Raw genomic sequence first — 13,271 nt, forward strand, 5'->3', positions numbered from 1 at the left:
CCAGTTTTCTTTGCAAAAGATTAGCAAAGACTATTATTTGCAAAATTGTGCAATAACATAACTGAGAGGTTATTATGGAACATTGTTGCTACTTGAATCTGCTCCAGATACTCATGCAATAGTCATACCACTGTTTGCGATTACTGGACATCTTTTAAAATATGTAAAAAAACCACAAAAGATAATTAAACAGTCAATATTAAGTGCTCTATTTACTAGTTCATCTCAGTTCTCTGCGATAGGCAACATTGCTTATCCCATCCTAACGCTGCGATGTCTAATGTAGTATTGCAGGTATTTATTAAGACTTGCCTTAACATATTTTGTTACCTATTATATTCAGTTTAAATATAGGATCTATGTTAGTGTTGGTTATTTCTTAGTTTAATTATTTATCATATTGTTTTATTTTATGGTGCTAGTTCTGTTCAGTTTTAAACTGTTACAATCTTTAGGAAAATTGTTTACCTGAGTTTATATAGATGGATAAGCGATACATGAAAATTACTTTTTTCCGGTCATGTGACTTGGACCATAGGAGTTCGGATATTTCCGTAATGAATGTCAAACTGTCGGACACTTCCGGACGGTCAGCTGATGATCATATGACCAAGTTCCATGTGATGGGACTTATGTATATAAGCAGGTGCTGTTGGGTCTCTATATTATATTTGCCTCTGATGAAGCGGCGGTACGCCGAGAAACACATCAGGACTGTTATCCGAGACCACTCACTGGATGCTGGCCAGCTTATAACCCCGGGGTGATTTACATTATTGCCGAAATCAGTAAACTACGGATTGCCATCTATACCGGACTGGGGACACGTGATTGTGACTAATCTTGGTGGATAAAATCCACGGGCTCATGGAGAAAAGCTAAGTACCTGTATGAACTTCTTGGTGCTAAATTGCACCCATTGGTGCTTGTAATCTGGACACTGATACAGGGAATACAATCATTTGCTACAGATTGAGTCATAAGAGGATTTAAACACCGGTCAAACTGTCATACCGTGATTTGGTTATCTGCAACGGCAATGCAATTTTTCTACATATGGTACCATATATTATAGATTTTTCTGGCCTTTAATCCTGGTATATCTTTTGACCAATTTAAGTCTGCTGATTTACAGCTGTATACTAGCTATTTGCTATCGACATCAGCTCATTAGCTATATGTCTTATGCTATTGATATACTGATTGATTGTATATGTTTTTAATAAATTGTATATTTTGATTTTATGCTTGTTGCTTTGCGTTCTTCCTATCTGTACGTTTTTCTTGACCTACAGGAGAGGCTCTGATAACAACATGCAGTAAAACATTACTTCATACACCTACAGATGCCAAATAAATTATATTTTTGCATGCAAATTCCAAAACACTGACCAGTTTTCTTTGCAAAACATTAGCAAAGACTATTATTTGCAACATTGTGCAATAACATAACTGAGAGGTTATTATGGAACATTGCTGCTACTTGAATCTGCCCCAGTTACTCATGCAATAGTCATACCACTGTTTGCGATTACTGGACATCTTTTAAAATATGTAAAAAAACACAAAAGATAATTAAACAGTCAATATTAAGTGCTCTATTTACTGGTTCATCTCAGTTCTCTGCGATAGGCAACATTGCTTATCCCCATCCTAACGCTGCGATGCCTAATGTAGTATTGCAGGTATTTATTAAGACTTGCCTGCTTTGCAATGCAATGTATAATTCCCCCTCCTCTGCAATAGAGGTGGTGGGCTTTGCACTGCTATATACACAAACGTGATGGTGAAAAGCGATCCTTCTTCTGACCTCCTATTGCTCTTCTGCAAATGTGCCAGTAAAGTATGCAGTCACTAGCAGTTCTCGCATCATATGCATTCCATAAATGTAAGTGTGTGTGGGTTCTGCGTGCGATCGGGTGCCTATCAGAGATTTTTTGCTTTGCTTTTTGCAGCTTTGTAAATTGGACGGTTTCTCAGTACCTATATTAATATATGGGGTCTGCGTTCAGAAAGTTAAATGGACATCGCAAAATAAATAAAGTAATTATATTCGTTAATAATCAATAATATATATTTCCCCTACGTTGAACAATTAGTAAAAATTGCAATGAGATTGGACAGACATTTTATAGGAAAAAAATGCTGTTTTCTCTATTTGTATGGCTCATCGTGCCTTTGTAAATAGACCCCTAAATAAATAATACTAAAAAAATAATTACTTAAATGCTAGGTATTGTTGTTTAAATTCTACACCAACCATGAATAGTAATGAAATTTCAGAATGACCCATTTTTTTTTTTATCAATCTTCTTATATTATTTAGACTGCTTTGTTGCACTGAATTAAGCCATACAATAAGCCAGAACGGCTAGCTCAGTAATGCAACTGCTGTACAGCAGTAATATACACTGATCAGCTACAACATTAAGACCACTTGCTTAATATTGTGTAGGTCCCCCTCGGGACGTTAAAACAGTTCTGACCTGTTGAGGCATGGACTCCACAAGACCTCTGAAGGTGTCTTGTGGTATCTGGCACCAAGATGTTAGCAGCAGATCCTTAAAGTCCTGTAAGGCTGTGTTCACACTAAAGGTTTTTCACCCGATTATTGGCCCAATAACACGATAAATGACCGATATCAGGTTAGTTGGTATCCTCCAACGAAGAACGATTATCATTCCAAAGCACACATATCGTTTGATTTGATTTTATAAATGGACTAAAAATCTCGTTCAATGATATTTTAGTTGGTGATTATGACAGATGAAGAGCACAGATCTGAATGAAAAGCTTGTGAATCTTGTACACATGACTCGGCTTGCTGATCAAGACTTTCAGTCGTTGGTAAATAGTCATCGATATCGCATCGGGAGAAGTTTTCTGTAGTGTGTACCCAGCCTACGTTGCGAGGTGTGGCCGCCATGGCTTTGAATTGTTTTTCTAGCACATCTCACAAATGCTCGATCGGATTGGGCTCTTGGGAATCTGGAGACCAAGTCAACACCTTGACTTGACCTTCCTGAACAATTATTGCAGTGTGACAGGGTGCATTATCCTGCTAAACGTGGCCTCTGCCATCAGGGAATACTGTTGCCATGGAGAAGTATACTTGGTCTGCAACAAAGTTTATGTAGGTGGTACGTGTCAAAGTAATATCCACATGAATGCAGGATACAAGATTTCTCAGCAGAACATTGCCCAGAGCATCACACTGCCTCCGCTGGCATGCCTTCTTCCCATAATGCTTCCTGGTGCCATCTCTTCCCTGGGTAAATGATGTACATGCGCCCGGCCATCCCCGAGATGTAAAAGAAAAGTGATTCATCAGACCAGGCCACCTTCTTCCATGGTTCAGTTCTGGCATTCTCGAGCTCATTGTAGGTGCTTTCGGCAGTGTACAGGGGTCAGCATGGGCACTTTGACTGGTCTGCAACTACGCAGCCCCATACGCAGCAAGCTGCAATGCACTGTTTGTTCTGACAGCTTTCTATCATAGCCAGCATTGACATTTCAGCAATTTGTGCAACAGTAGCTCTTCTGTGGGGGCTAGCCTTCACACCCCACACGTATCAAGGAACCTTAGGGCCCATGACCACTTTACTGGTTGTCCTTCCTTGGACCACTTTTAGTAGGAACTAACCACTGCATAGTGGGAACAAGCCAGGAACTGTGAACCCCACAAGACTTGTCGTTATGGAGATGCTCTGACCCAATTGTCTAGCAATCACAATTTGTCCCTTGTCAAATCCGCTCATATCCGTATGCTTTAAAAATTTTTTTGCTTCCAACACATCGTGCCTGAGTCATTAAGGAAAGCATGGCAAAAAAAAGGTGTACATTTGATCTCGGACAAACCATATACAATGCAAGGGGTGCAAATTAGTTTATTATTTTGCACATAAAGGAAATACTGGCTTTTTTTTGTCATGTAACACACAAATACTTGATGACTTTATTTCTATACTGAAATTTAAAGTTGATCTAGGACATGCCATACCCCAACTATTAATGTGTCCCCACATTTTAAATTTACCACCTCCTCCACTGCAACATGGTTTTGTCTAAGTGCAAAGTTACTCCTTTTTTTTGCTTTGTTCTCCTTAATGATTCAGGCCCATCAACTACAAGAACAGCCTGTTCACTTTTTGCATAATATATCCCATGCCTTCAGAGGTGCCATTGTAACGAGATAATCGTTATTCACTTCATTGTCAGTGGTTTTAATGTTGTGGCTGATCAGTATATGTTTTCTCATGGGTATTCCTGCTGTTTATAGTGATGTAATTTTCCCTACATATATTACTTAGCAACTAAGGTAATTTGCTGACACAACTGAAATACAAATCTGTTACCATCAGCAGTAGTCTCAGACGTGCCACCATTTTTCTTTTACTAATATGTGGCAAATGCGCTGGCTTCATTTCATTGTAACACGATACGACATCACTAAAAAAAAGTATCCAAATTGGCCAATCAGATTTGAAAATAAGAGGCCAGAATAATAATAGGAAGAAGTCTACTCAAGAAGTTCAGTGACTAAATTTACCATACACAAACAGATAGGCTGTTGATATGAAGCCAAAGCAGATGGAACATCTGCTGAATGGCCAATTCTTAAGGTGCACAACTAGTTTGGATGATGACCGCACACGGTGAGATAACATTCATCATTGGGCTGCATTGTCCGCTAGTGATAATCCACATCTGAACGTTCCTTATCAGATGTTCATCAGGATTGGTAGTTGCTCTGTGCCAGCACATACTGCAATTTATAGCCAGTTAGGTCAACAATGACAGTCAAAATTCTTAGCGTGTATGGACAACTTAATATCATCTGAAATGCATATCAAAATAATCTAATGCACAGCGAATAATGGAAAACAAATGGTGATTTATTCTGCCTTGTTGACCTCTGTTGTGGTAGCAACACACATTGTTATATTACAGGGGATAGTTGGGCAGTTAGCTCATTATATTCAAATGAACTCAATGCTAGATAAAGGTCCCATCACAAATGAAAGGATCACAATAGGGCATGTTGGTAAAGGTGTTTAAAGATGACCACTATCAGCCGGTCTGTATTGTAACCTTCTAACAGGTAAGGGCTGGTTAACAAACTTTAGCCTGGGGGGTGAGCACAATGCACTGACCAATTGGCAGTAGCCCATCTTTCAGAGGTGGTTTAAGGTATGGAACACATGGGCTGATTTATCAAAAAGTGAAAAGCTGTTTTTGCTGGAGAAAAACTTTTTATTTTCTTGCAAAAGGCCTTGTTTTTGCTCATCCTATATATAAATGTAATTACTACTGGTGATAATCCTGGTTTGAGGAGTCTATTTATCAAGCATTGGCGGGGTACTCCCTGTTCTGGTTACACCATGTTCAGGTGAAATGACCAGGACAGAAGCATAAAAAATATTTTAATTAGAATAAACTAGCCTAAACTAGGGCTATCAAAATGGACAGGGAACTTGACAGATTAAATTTCTGTTTAAAGCAATGAAGTCCCAGTTCCAGACCAGGGGACCTATTTACCAGTAGGCCCCTTTCTCTGGTGAGAATGATTATTTTTATCACTGCTATAAGGCTCCCAGCCAAGCCAGCCCCTAACTACAGTCCATGTAGAAGTGTGAAGCTCTTCATGGACAGCATCATAGTAAGAGGTATCAGACTAAAATAGAACTGCAAAACTATCCATGTTTTTCTAACAAAAAAATTACATTATTCAATTTTTTTTTCATTTCCACTACAATGCCATTTTATATTATAGTTTTCTCTGCTGCACAATTGATACATTTCACATTTGAGTTGAGAAAAACATACATGAAAGTTCAAAATAATACATTCAATATTTTTATGTGGGAAATATTTCCAGTGAACAAAAAAATGTTCAAAACATTAACTGTTTCTTAGATTTCATTACCAGTGCTAATAAAAATAGCATGTATTGCCTCCAAAGTAACAAATATACTGTATTACAACTGCCTGTAATTAGATATGTGTCTGTGCTAATGTTTTCCAATAGCATGTAACAATGTATCACAGTTACATTTCTGTAGAAACGTAACAAGTTAAAGTAACTTACAGTATTGGGTAAGGTTGTTATATTGCTCTTCACGCACAATACAGAATGCAAAGTGTTTGGTATTGAGTTTAGGGCCATTGTTAGAGGTAGTGATCCAGCTACTAACTACTAACTCGAACTCTAGGGCAGAATACATAAAGGTGTTGCATTGCTTGTTAATTATATGGGCGCCGCACTTGAAAAGCAAGATCTGATCCGACAAGAACTGTGCCGACCTGTCATGCCTGAGATTCGGCTATACCTTTCATGAGCAACCAGGGAGATTGCGTGTGTTTGAAAAATATACCATGGCATAATTGTTGCTGGACCAAATGATTTTCTGCCCCATATCCCTGAAAACACACACACACACACACACACACACACACACACATCTCTATACAATAAATGTATGTGGAAAAACTATGTCCTAACTGAGTCAAAGGATACATAGAACGTTTAAACAAACGATTAAATATTATTAACCTACAAAATGAAAATAAAAATAGTGCAAAACTGGCATTTCCACATCATCCTTGTTGTTCTCTTTTTAACTCTGTTTAGCTTTATTATGTACAAAGAAAGGTAACTTCATAGTGCAAGACCGATATAACTGTGTTATTCCATTTGTCTACAGGTGATTTTAGCATATACATGCACCAATTTGCCTCAACTGTATCCAGTAGTGTTTTGATCTACAATATATTATTTGCAATAACAACACCTTTGTGTGGCAGCCCAGAAGTACTAGCTGCCTGGTTTCATGTTGCTGTGTCCAGCAGGATGAATGGGGTGACTGATAACTTCATCGCTGGATTGTATATACAAGATACAGTATATAGACAGACAGAGAAAAATACAGATCACATGTTGTGTGGTTATTATGGCCTCACTCACCTCTGTGATAATAGTGGAGGTATAAAGGTCTCTGTTGTAATCCCATCCATCCAGACATTTCTCCTTCTGTATACCGCTGACATTGACATCCAGCCCAGGGATCAGCCCCAGATCAGAGTAGTTCTTCAGGATGTCCAGCTTGTACCTCCAGCACCTGCTCTCCACCTGCTGCCCGTCCTTCTCCTCCCAGGGGATACTGACATTCCTCCAAGCCTGGCTGATGTTGGCTCCGGTGGGCACCAAGCACCGATGCTCTGGGATGCCAGCCAGAAACATAACGGACATGCCATTGAAGCCATTGGGGATGGTGCTGGCGCTGAGAAGGAAGAAGATGGTCAGCTGGAAGGGACCCCACTCTCCCAGGAACTTGGTCGCCTGGTCATAGTCAAGCATGGCTGGTCCGAGGGCAGTTAGGGGAGCAAGGTTGGCAGAGAAAGAGCCGCTCTCCGTGTCAACTTCATGTTCTTATTAAACAGACGCCCCCAGCGAGAAGCGGAGAGAAGGGGCGGAGCGCTGCTTGTCACTGTTGCATAACAAAGGACATATCTGTAAAGAGACCGAATACCTGCTTTTCCCAAACCTAAGACAAAATGCAGTCTCACCCCAGTATGATCGCACAACAATCATCACGAAGTCCCCAGACAGTGCAATCAGGCCCCTCCTACATAGGGTGGGGGTATAACGGAGGCACAATCCCCACCAACCTGTTCTTTAGTGACACAGCACATTCACTAGTACAAAAGACATGTAACTGGCCGTGTTTAGTTGTTGGCACACCAAGTATCTCCTCTAGTAGGTTTACACAGCAGCAAGTAATGTGTTCTTAGATAGAAGTATAGTGTACTGCTGCCATCTATATGCATAACTGCCAACATGAATACATTATGATATGATAGGAAGGAGTAATGTAAGTATTGCTTTCAGAGACTGGGAATTGCATAATTCAGATCTCATGTGTTTTATGATACACATGTAGCATTCTGTCTCAATTGTATCCAGTAGTGTTTTGATATACAATTTGCAGGGTCGCCATCAGGGGGGTATAGGAGGTACAGCAATATGGAGCTCAACAGCAGAGTGGGGCCCCACCAGCCTTGGGCCCAAACAAATTTATTAGGGGAGAGGACCTCCGCAGTGAATTAAGGGAGTTGGCGGGTGCCATTTCTAGACTGCAGCTGCTACTGAGATGTGAGAGTTGGTGTGGGGAGAGACCTTTGTGTGTAATTAAGTTTGCGGCAACGGGCCCACTTGTAGGTAGCATGTCTGCCTCCACTCCCAAGATGTCGGGGCCCCACAGCTGTCACCATTTGCTCCAGTCCCAGCCACCCAGATGGCTGCCTTGTTGTGGCTCTCCTGGATAGTGAGCCACGACAAGGCAGAGAGGCTCTCTGCAGCATCGCTGATGTCATGTAATTAATAACGTCACAGTGCTGTCAATAGAGAGGAGCCGAAAGGAGACAGCCAGAAGATGCAGAGAGGAAAGTAAACTACTGCAGGGGTTAGATGTAACCGGGGATGGGGTTGATTGTAGAGAATGGGGCTGGGGGAGGAAAATGTGGGAGGACGGGGCCTGCCTTTTACATTTGTACTGGGCCCCGCAGTTTCTGGTGGCAGCCCTGACAATATGTTATGTGCAATTATTATTATTAATTTTTATTTATAGGGCGCCCCTAGGTGTCCGTAGTGCCGTACAGGGACAAACAAAATTACAATACGAGGTGAGACAGCACAGTACAGTAAACAATAATCAGAGTAATTCAGTGAGCTCAAAGCACAGCTAGAGGGGTGGAGGAGGGGAGAGGGGAAGGTCCGCCAACGACGGAGTCCAAGAGGGAAGGCACGGATGACAGGGAGACCCCCAAGGGGAGAGGAGGGAGTAAGAGGGGACGCGGGAAAGAGGGTCCTCGAGGAGGGCTAAGTAGCTGGATAGCAGAGTTAACAGTGGTGAAGACAGGAGGAGAGAATACCCTGCTCAAAGGAGCGTACAATCTAAGGGGTGGGGTACACAGAGATACACGGGGGAGAGATGGAGGAACAGAGGATAAGGATAAGTGGGGAGGAAGAGGCAGAAGAAAAGGTAGGAAGTTAAGTGGGAGATTAGAAGGCTTTAAGAAAAAGGTGGGTTTTTAAAGCCCGTTTGAAACTGGACAGATTAGGGGAAGTTCTGATGGAGGGAGCTTGTTCCAGTGGAGGGGGGCAGCACGGGCGAAGTCTTGGATACGCACGTGGGAGGAGGTGATCAGGGGGGAAGAGAGGCGACGGTCATTGGCAGAACGGAGAGGGCGGGATGGAGCATGAATAGAGAGGAGGGTGGAGATGTAGGGTGCAGTGGAGTTGGCGAGGGCCTTGTATGTAAGAGTGAGGAGCTTGAACAGGATTCTGTAGGGGAAGGGGAGCCAGTGAAGGGATTGGTAGAGGGGGGAGACAGAAGAGGAGCGGCGAGAAAGGAAGATGAGCCTAGCGGCTGCATTAAGTACAGATCGAAGGGGATCGAGATGAGAGTGGGGGAGGCCAGTGAGGAGGAGGTTGCAGTAGTTCAAGTGGGAGATGATCAGAGAGTGAATAAGACATTTGGTGGCATCTTGGGAGAGGAAGGTCCGGATGCGAGTGATGTTGCGCAGCTGGAAGCGGCAGGATTTAGCAAGAGAGAGAATGTGGGGGCCAAAGGAGAGAGAGGAGTCGAGGATGACACCGAGGCAGCGAAGTTTAGGGACAGGGGAGATAGAGGTGTTGTCGACAGTGATAGAGAGGTCAGAAGGGGGTGAGGTGTGAGGGGGAGGAAAGACTATGAGTTCAGTTTTGGCGAGGTTAAGTTTGAGGAATCGAGAGGACATCCAGGAGGAGATGGCAGAGAGGCAGGCGGACACCCTAGAGAGGAGGGAGGGAGAGAGACCAGGAGAGGAGAGGTAAAGTTGAGTGTCATCAGCGTAGAGGTGATAATTGAGGCCGTAGGAGCTGATGAGTTCACCCAGGGAAGAGGTGTATAGAGAGAAGAGTAAGGGTCCTAAAACAGAGCCCTGAGGGACCCCGACTGGAAGGGTGGACGGGGGGGAGAGAGACCCAGAGGTGGTGACGGAGAAGGAACAGTCAGAAAGGTAAGAGGTGAACCAGGACAGGACAGGGCCGGAGAGGCCAAAGGACTGGAGGGTGTGGAGGAGGAGGGGGTGGTCAACGGTGTCGAAGGCTGCTGAGAGATCAAGGAGGATAAGAAGGGAGAAGTGGCCCCTGGCTTTAGCAGAGAGGAGATCATTGGTGACTTTAGCCAGGGCAGTTTCAGTGTAGTGAAGGGGGCGGAAACCAGACTGGAGAGGATCAAGGAGGGAGTGTTCAGAAAGGTAGGAGGAGAGACGGCTACAGACGAGCCTCTCGAGAATTTTGGAGGCAAAGGGGAGAAGAGATATGGGGCGATAGTTAGAGGGATAAGTGGGGTCAAGATTAGGTTTCTTTAGAATGGGGGATACGAGAGCATGTTTGAAGGAGGAGGGGAAGATTTTAGAGGAGAAAAAGGAGGTGAAGTCAGAGGCGGTCAGGGAGGAGGGGGTGGGAGGAGCGGGTGGGGCCAGGAGAGTGCTGAAGGTGGCGAAGAGACGGCGGGGGTTAGAGGATTGGGAAGAGATGAGGGACTTAAAGAAAGATTGTTTAGCGAGTGAGAGGGCAGAGCTGTAGGATGCAAGGATGAATTTAAAGTGGAGGAAGTCAGCCAGGGAGTGGGATTTTCTCCAGTGGCGTTCAGCGGTACAGGAGCATTTTTGGAGGACGCGGGTAAATTTGGAGTGCCAGGGTTGGGGTTTGGAGCAGCGAGGGTGGACGGAGTGGGCAGGGGCGACCGCATCCAGAGCAGAGGTGAGGGTGTGATTGTAGAGGGAGTCCGCCTGGTTGGGGCAGGCCAGGGAGAAAAGGGGAGAAAGGAGGGTATCGAGAGAGGAGGACAGAGATGCCGGGTTAAGGGCGTCGAGGTTGCGTCTGGACAGAGTAGGTTTGGACAGGGGGAGGGGAGCAGGAGAGGAGGAGAGAGAGAAGGAGAGGAGATGGTGATCGGATAGAGGAAAGGGAGAGATGGAGAAGTCAGAGAGACTACATAGGTAGGAGAAGACCAGATCAAGGGAGTGACCAAGGCAGTGGGTAGAGGAGGAGGTCCATTGGGTAAGACCAAGGGAGGAAGAAAGGGTGAGTCCATGGGGAAGTTAAAGTCGCCGAGGATGATGGAGGGGAGGTTGGAGGAAAGGTGGTGAGGAAGCCAGGCAGCAAAGTTGTCAAGGAAGAGGGAGGTGGGGCCAGGGGGGCGGTAGATGACAGTGACACGGAGATGGATGGGGTAGAAGAGGCGGATGGAGTGGGCTTCAAAGGAGGAGAAGGAGAGGGAGGGTTCAGGGGAAATGACACGAAAAGTACAGGTGGAGGAGAGGAGGAGGCCAACTCCACCGCCTGGGCGGGCACCAGGCCTGGCGGAGTGGGTGAAGGAGAGGCCACCATAGGAGAGGGCAGAGGGGGAGGTGGTGTCAGAATCGGAGAGCCAGGTTTCAGTAATGGCAAGAAGGTTAAGGGAGTTGGATAAAAAGAGGTTGTGGATAGCAGTCAGTTTGTTACGGACTGATCTAGCATTCCAGAGGGCGCATGAGAAAGGGGGAGAGGAGAGGGGGGAGATGGGGATGAGGTTAGCAAGATGGGCACTGTGCGGGGGAGGGTGGGGAGGAGTGGGAGAGGTAGGGCAGGGGGAGAGTATGGGTATGGAACGAGAGCAGGGAGGCATAGTAGGGTGAGAGAAGGGAGGGTGTAAAAGCGGGTGGAGGGAGGAGGAAGGGAGAACAGGGGCGAAAGGGATGAGGTTGGTTAGAGAGGCCTAGTATGACGGAGCAGAGAAAAGGCAAGGAGGGCTAGGGAGACAAAAACAGAAAATAGGGCAAGGGAGGCAAGGAGTAACAGAACAGTGATATAAAGAGGACAGAGAATAACAGGAAGAAAAATAACAGGGAGACAAGAGCAATGTGGAATACAATAGCAATGTGGAATACAATAGCAATGTGGAATACAATAGCAATGTGGAATACAATAGCAATGTGGAATACAATAGCAATGTGGAATACAATAGCAATGTGGAAGACAGTAACAAAGTTAGGGCGTGGAAGGTATTGAACAACAGGCCAGAGAGATAATAAGGACAATGAAACAGGTCAGAATAAAACAGGTAAAAATAGTAACAGGTAAGTGTAAAATCAGGACAAAAAACAAAACAAAATAATGGCAGGTAAAATAATATCAGGTAAAAATAATAATATAAAAAATATCAGGTAAAAATAATAACAGATGAAGATAAAATCGGGTAGAATAGTAACAGGTACCAATCAAGTCTGAGGAATCTAGGTAGTTGCAGGAGCAGATCAAAGGGGTCCAGCGATTAGGAGGTAGGCGCAGGAGACGTAATAGACCGAGGGGTCCAGTGGTAAGGAGGAAGCAGAGTTCCAGAGGGACGATACAGCTAGTTCGGAGATCAGTCCCGGAAAGCATATAAGCAGGTGGGTCCAGGGGTCAGGAGATTGGGTGATACCGGTGGTACAAGGTAGCGGTCCGAGGAGAGTCAGGGAAAGAGGGCCAGTGTGGACCGAGGAAACTACGGCCGGGGGCACATGATTGAGGATAATAAATGTGGATGACCCCCGTTGTAACGATAGTGCATGGGCCAGGGCATAATAATTGGTCACTAGAAATTAGGTCACCCAAGTATCAGAGATGTTAACAACTGTTGGTATGAATGGTTAATGATAATAGATCAGCATTTTCTGGGGCGTTAGGGGCACCTGAGGCAGCTCAGTATGGGGGTCAGCCCTGGGGTCCTGAGGCAGACTGAGATAGAGGGCTGTGCAGAGGAGCCTGAGATGGAGGCCTCAGGGGCGCCAACGTGGAGAGTCAGCAGGCAGAAGGGGGACATGTGCAATGCCACTTGCTGCCTGATTTCATGTTACTGTATCCTGAAGAATGAATGTGATGACTAATAACTCTTCACCAGAGGTGGAACTAGCGAGCTGTGGGCCCCTGATGCAGGGAAGCAGGGAGGAAGAAATCGGGGCCCACATCTAGCTAGTCCTGATCCTCTGCATCTGCTGTGCAGTGGGCCCCATTATCTCCATGAGCTCTGGTGCACTGCACCTTCTGCACCAATGAAAGTTCTGCTATGGCTCCTCATCACTAGCTGGTATATCCAATAAATAATAGTCATATGTGACAAATGAAATATTCAGTTGTTGTGAAATAAATAAGCTCTTCTGTAGGTTGCCATACCTTCAAGACATGTGATGCCTAATTACCCTAA

At 44.6% G+C, this 13,271-nt stretch overlaps 1 protein-coding gene across 1 annotated transcript in view; it reads right to left on the minus strand.

The window, feature by feature from the left end:
• The window catches only part of LOC142152830 (organic cation/carnitine transporter 2-like), a 64,609-nt gene extending 57,009 nt beyond the window's left edge, over nucleotides 1-7,600 (minus strand). The window contains exon 1 of the mRNA XM_075209845.1: nucleotides 6,965-7,600. Within this exon, the coding sequence (XP_075065946.1) occupies nucleotides 6,965-7,357 (393 nt within the window). The 5' untranslated portion in view covers nucleotides 7,358-7,600. The remainder of the gene's footprint in view (nucleotides 1-6,964) is intronic.
• Between the last annotated feature and the right edge of the window lie 5,671 nt (nucleotides 7,601-13,271).

The sequence above is a fragment of the Mixophyes fleayi genome, chromosome 4 (genome assembly GCF_038048845.1).
Source record: "Mixophyes fleayi isolate aMixFle1 chromosome 4, aMixFle1.hap1, whole genome shotgun sequence".
NCBI lineage: Eukaryota > Metazoa > Chordata > Amphibia > Anura > Limnodynastidae > Mixophyes > Mixophyes fleayi.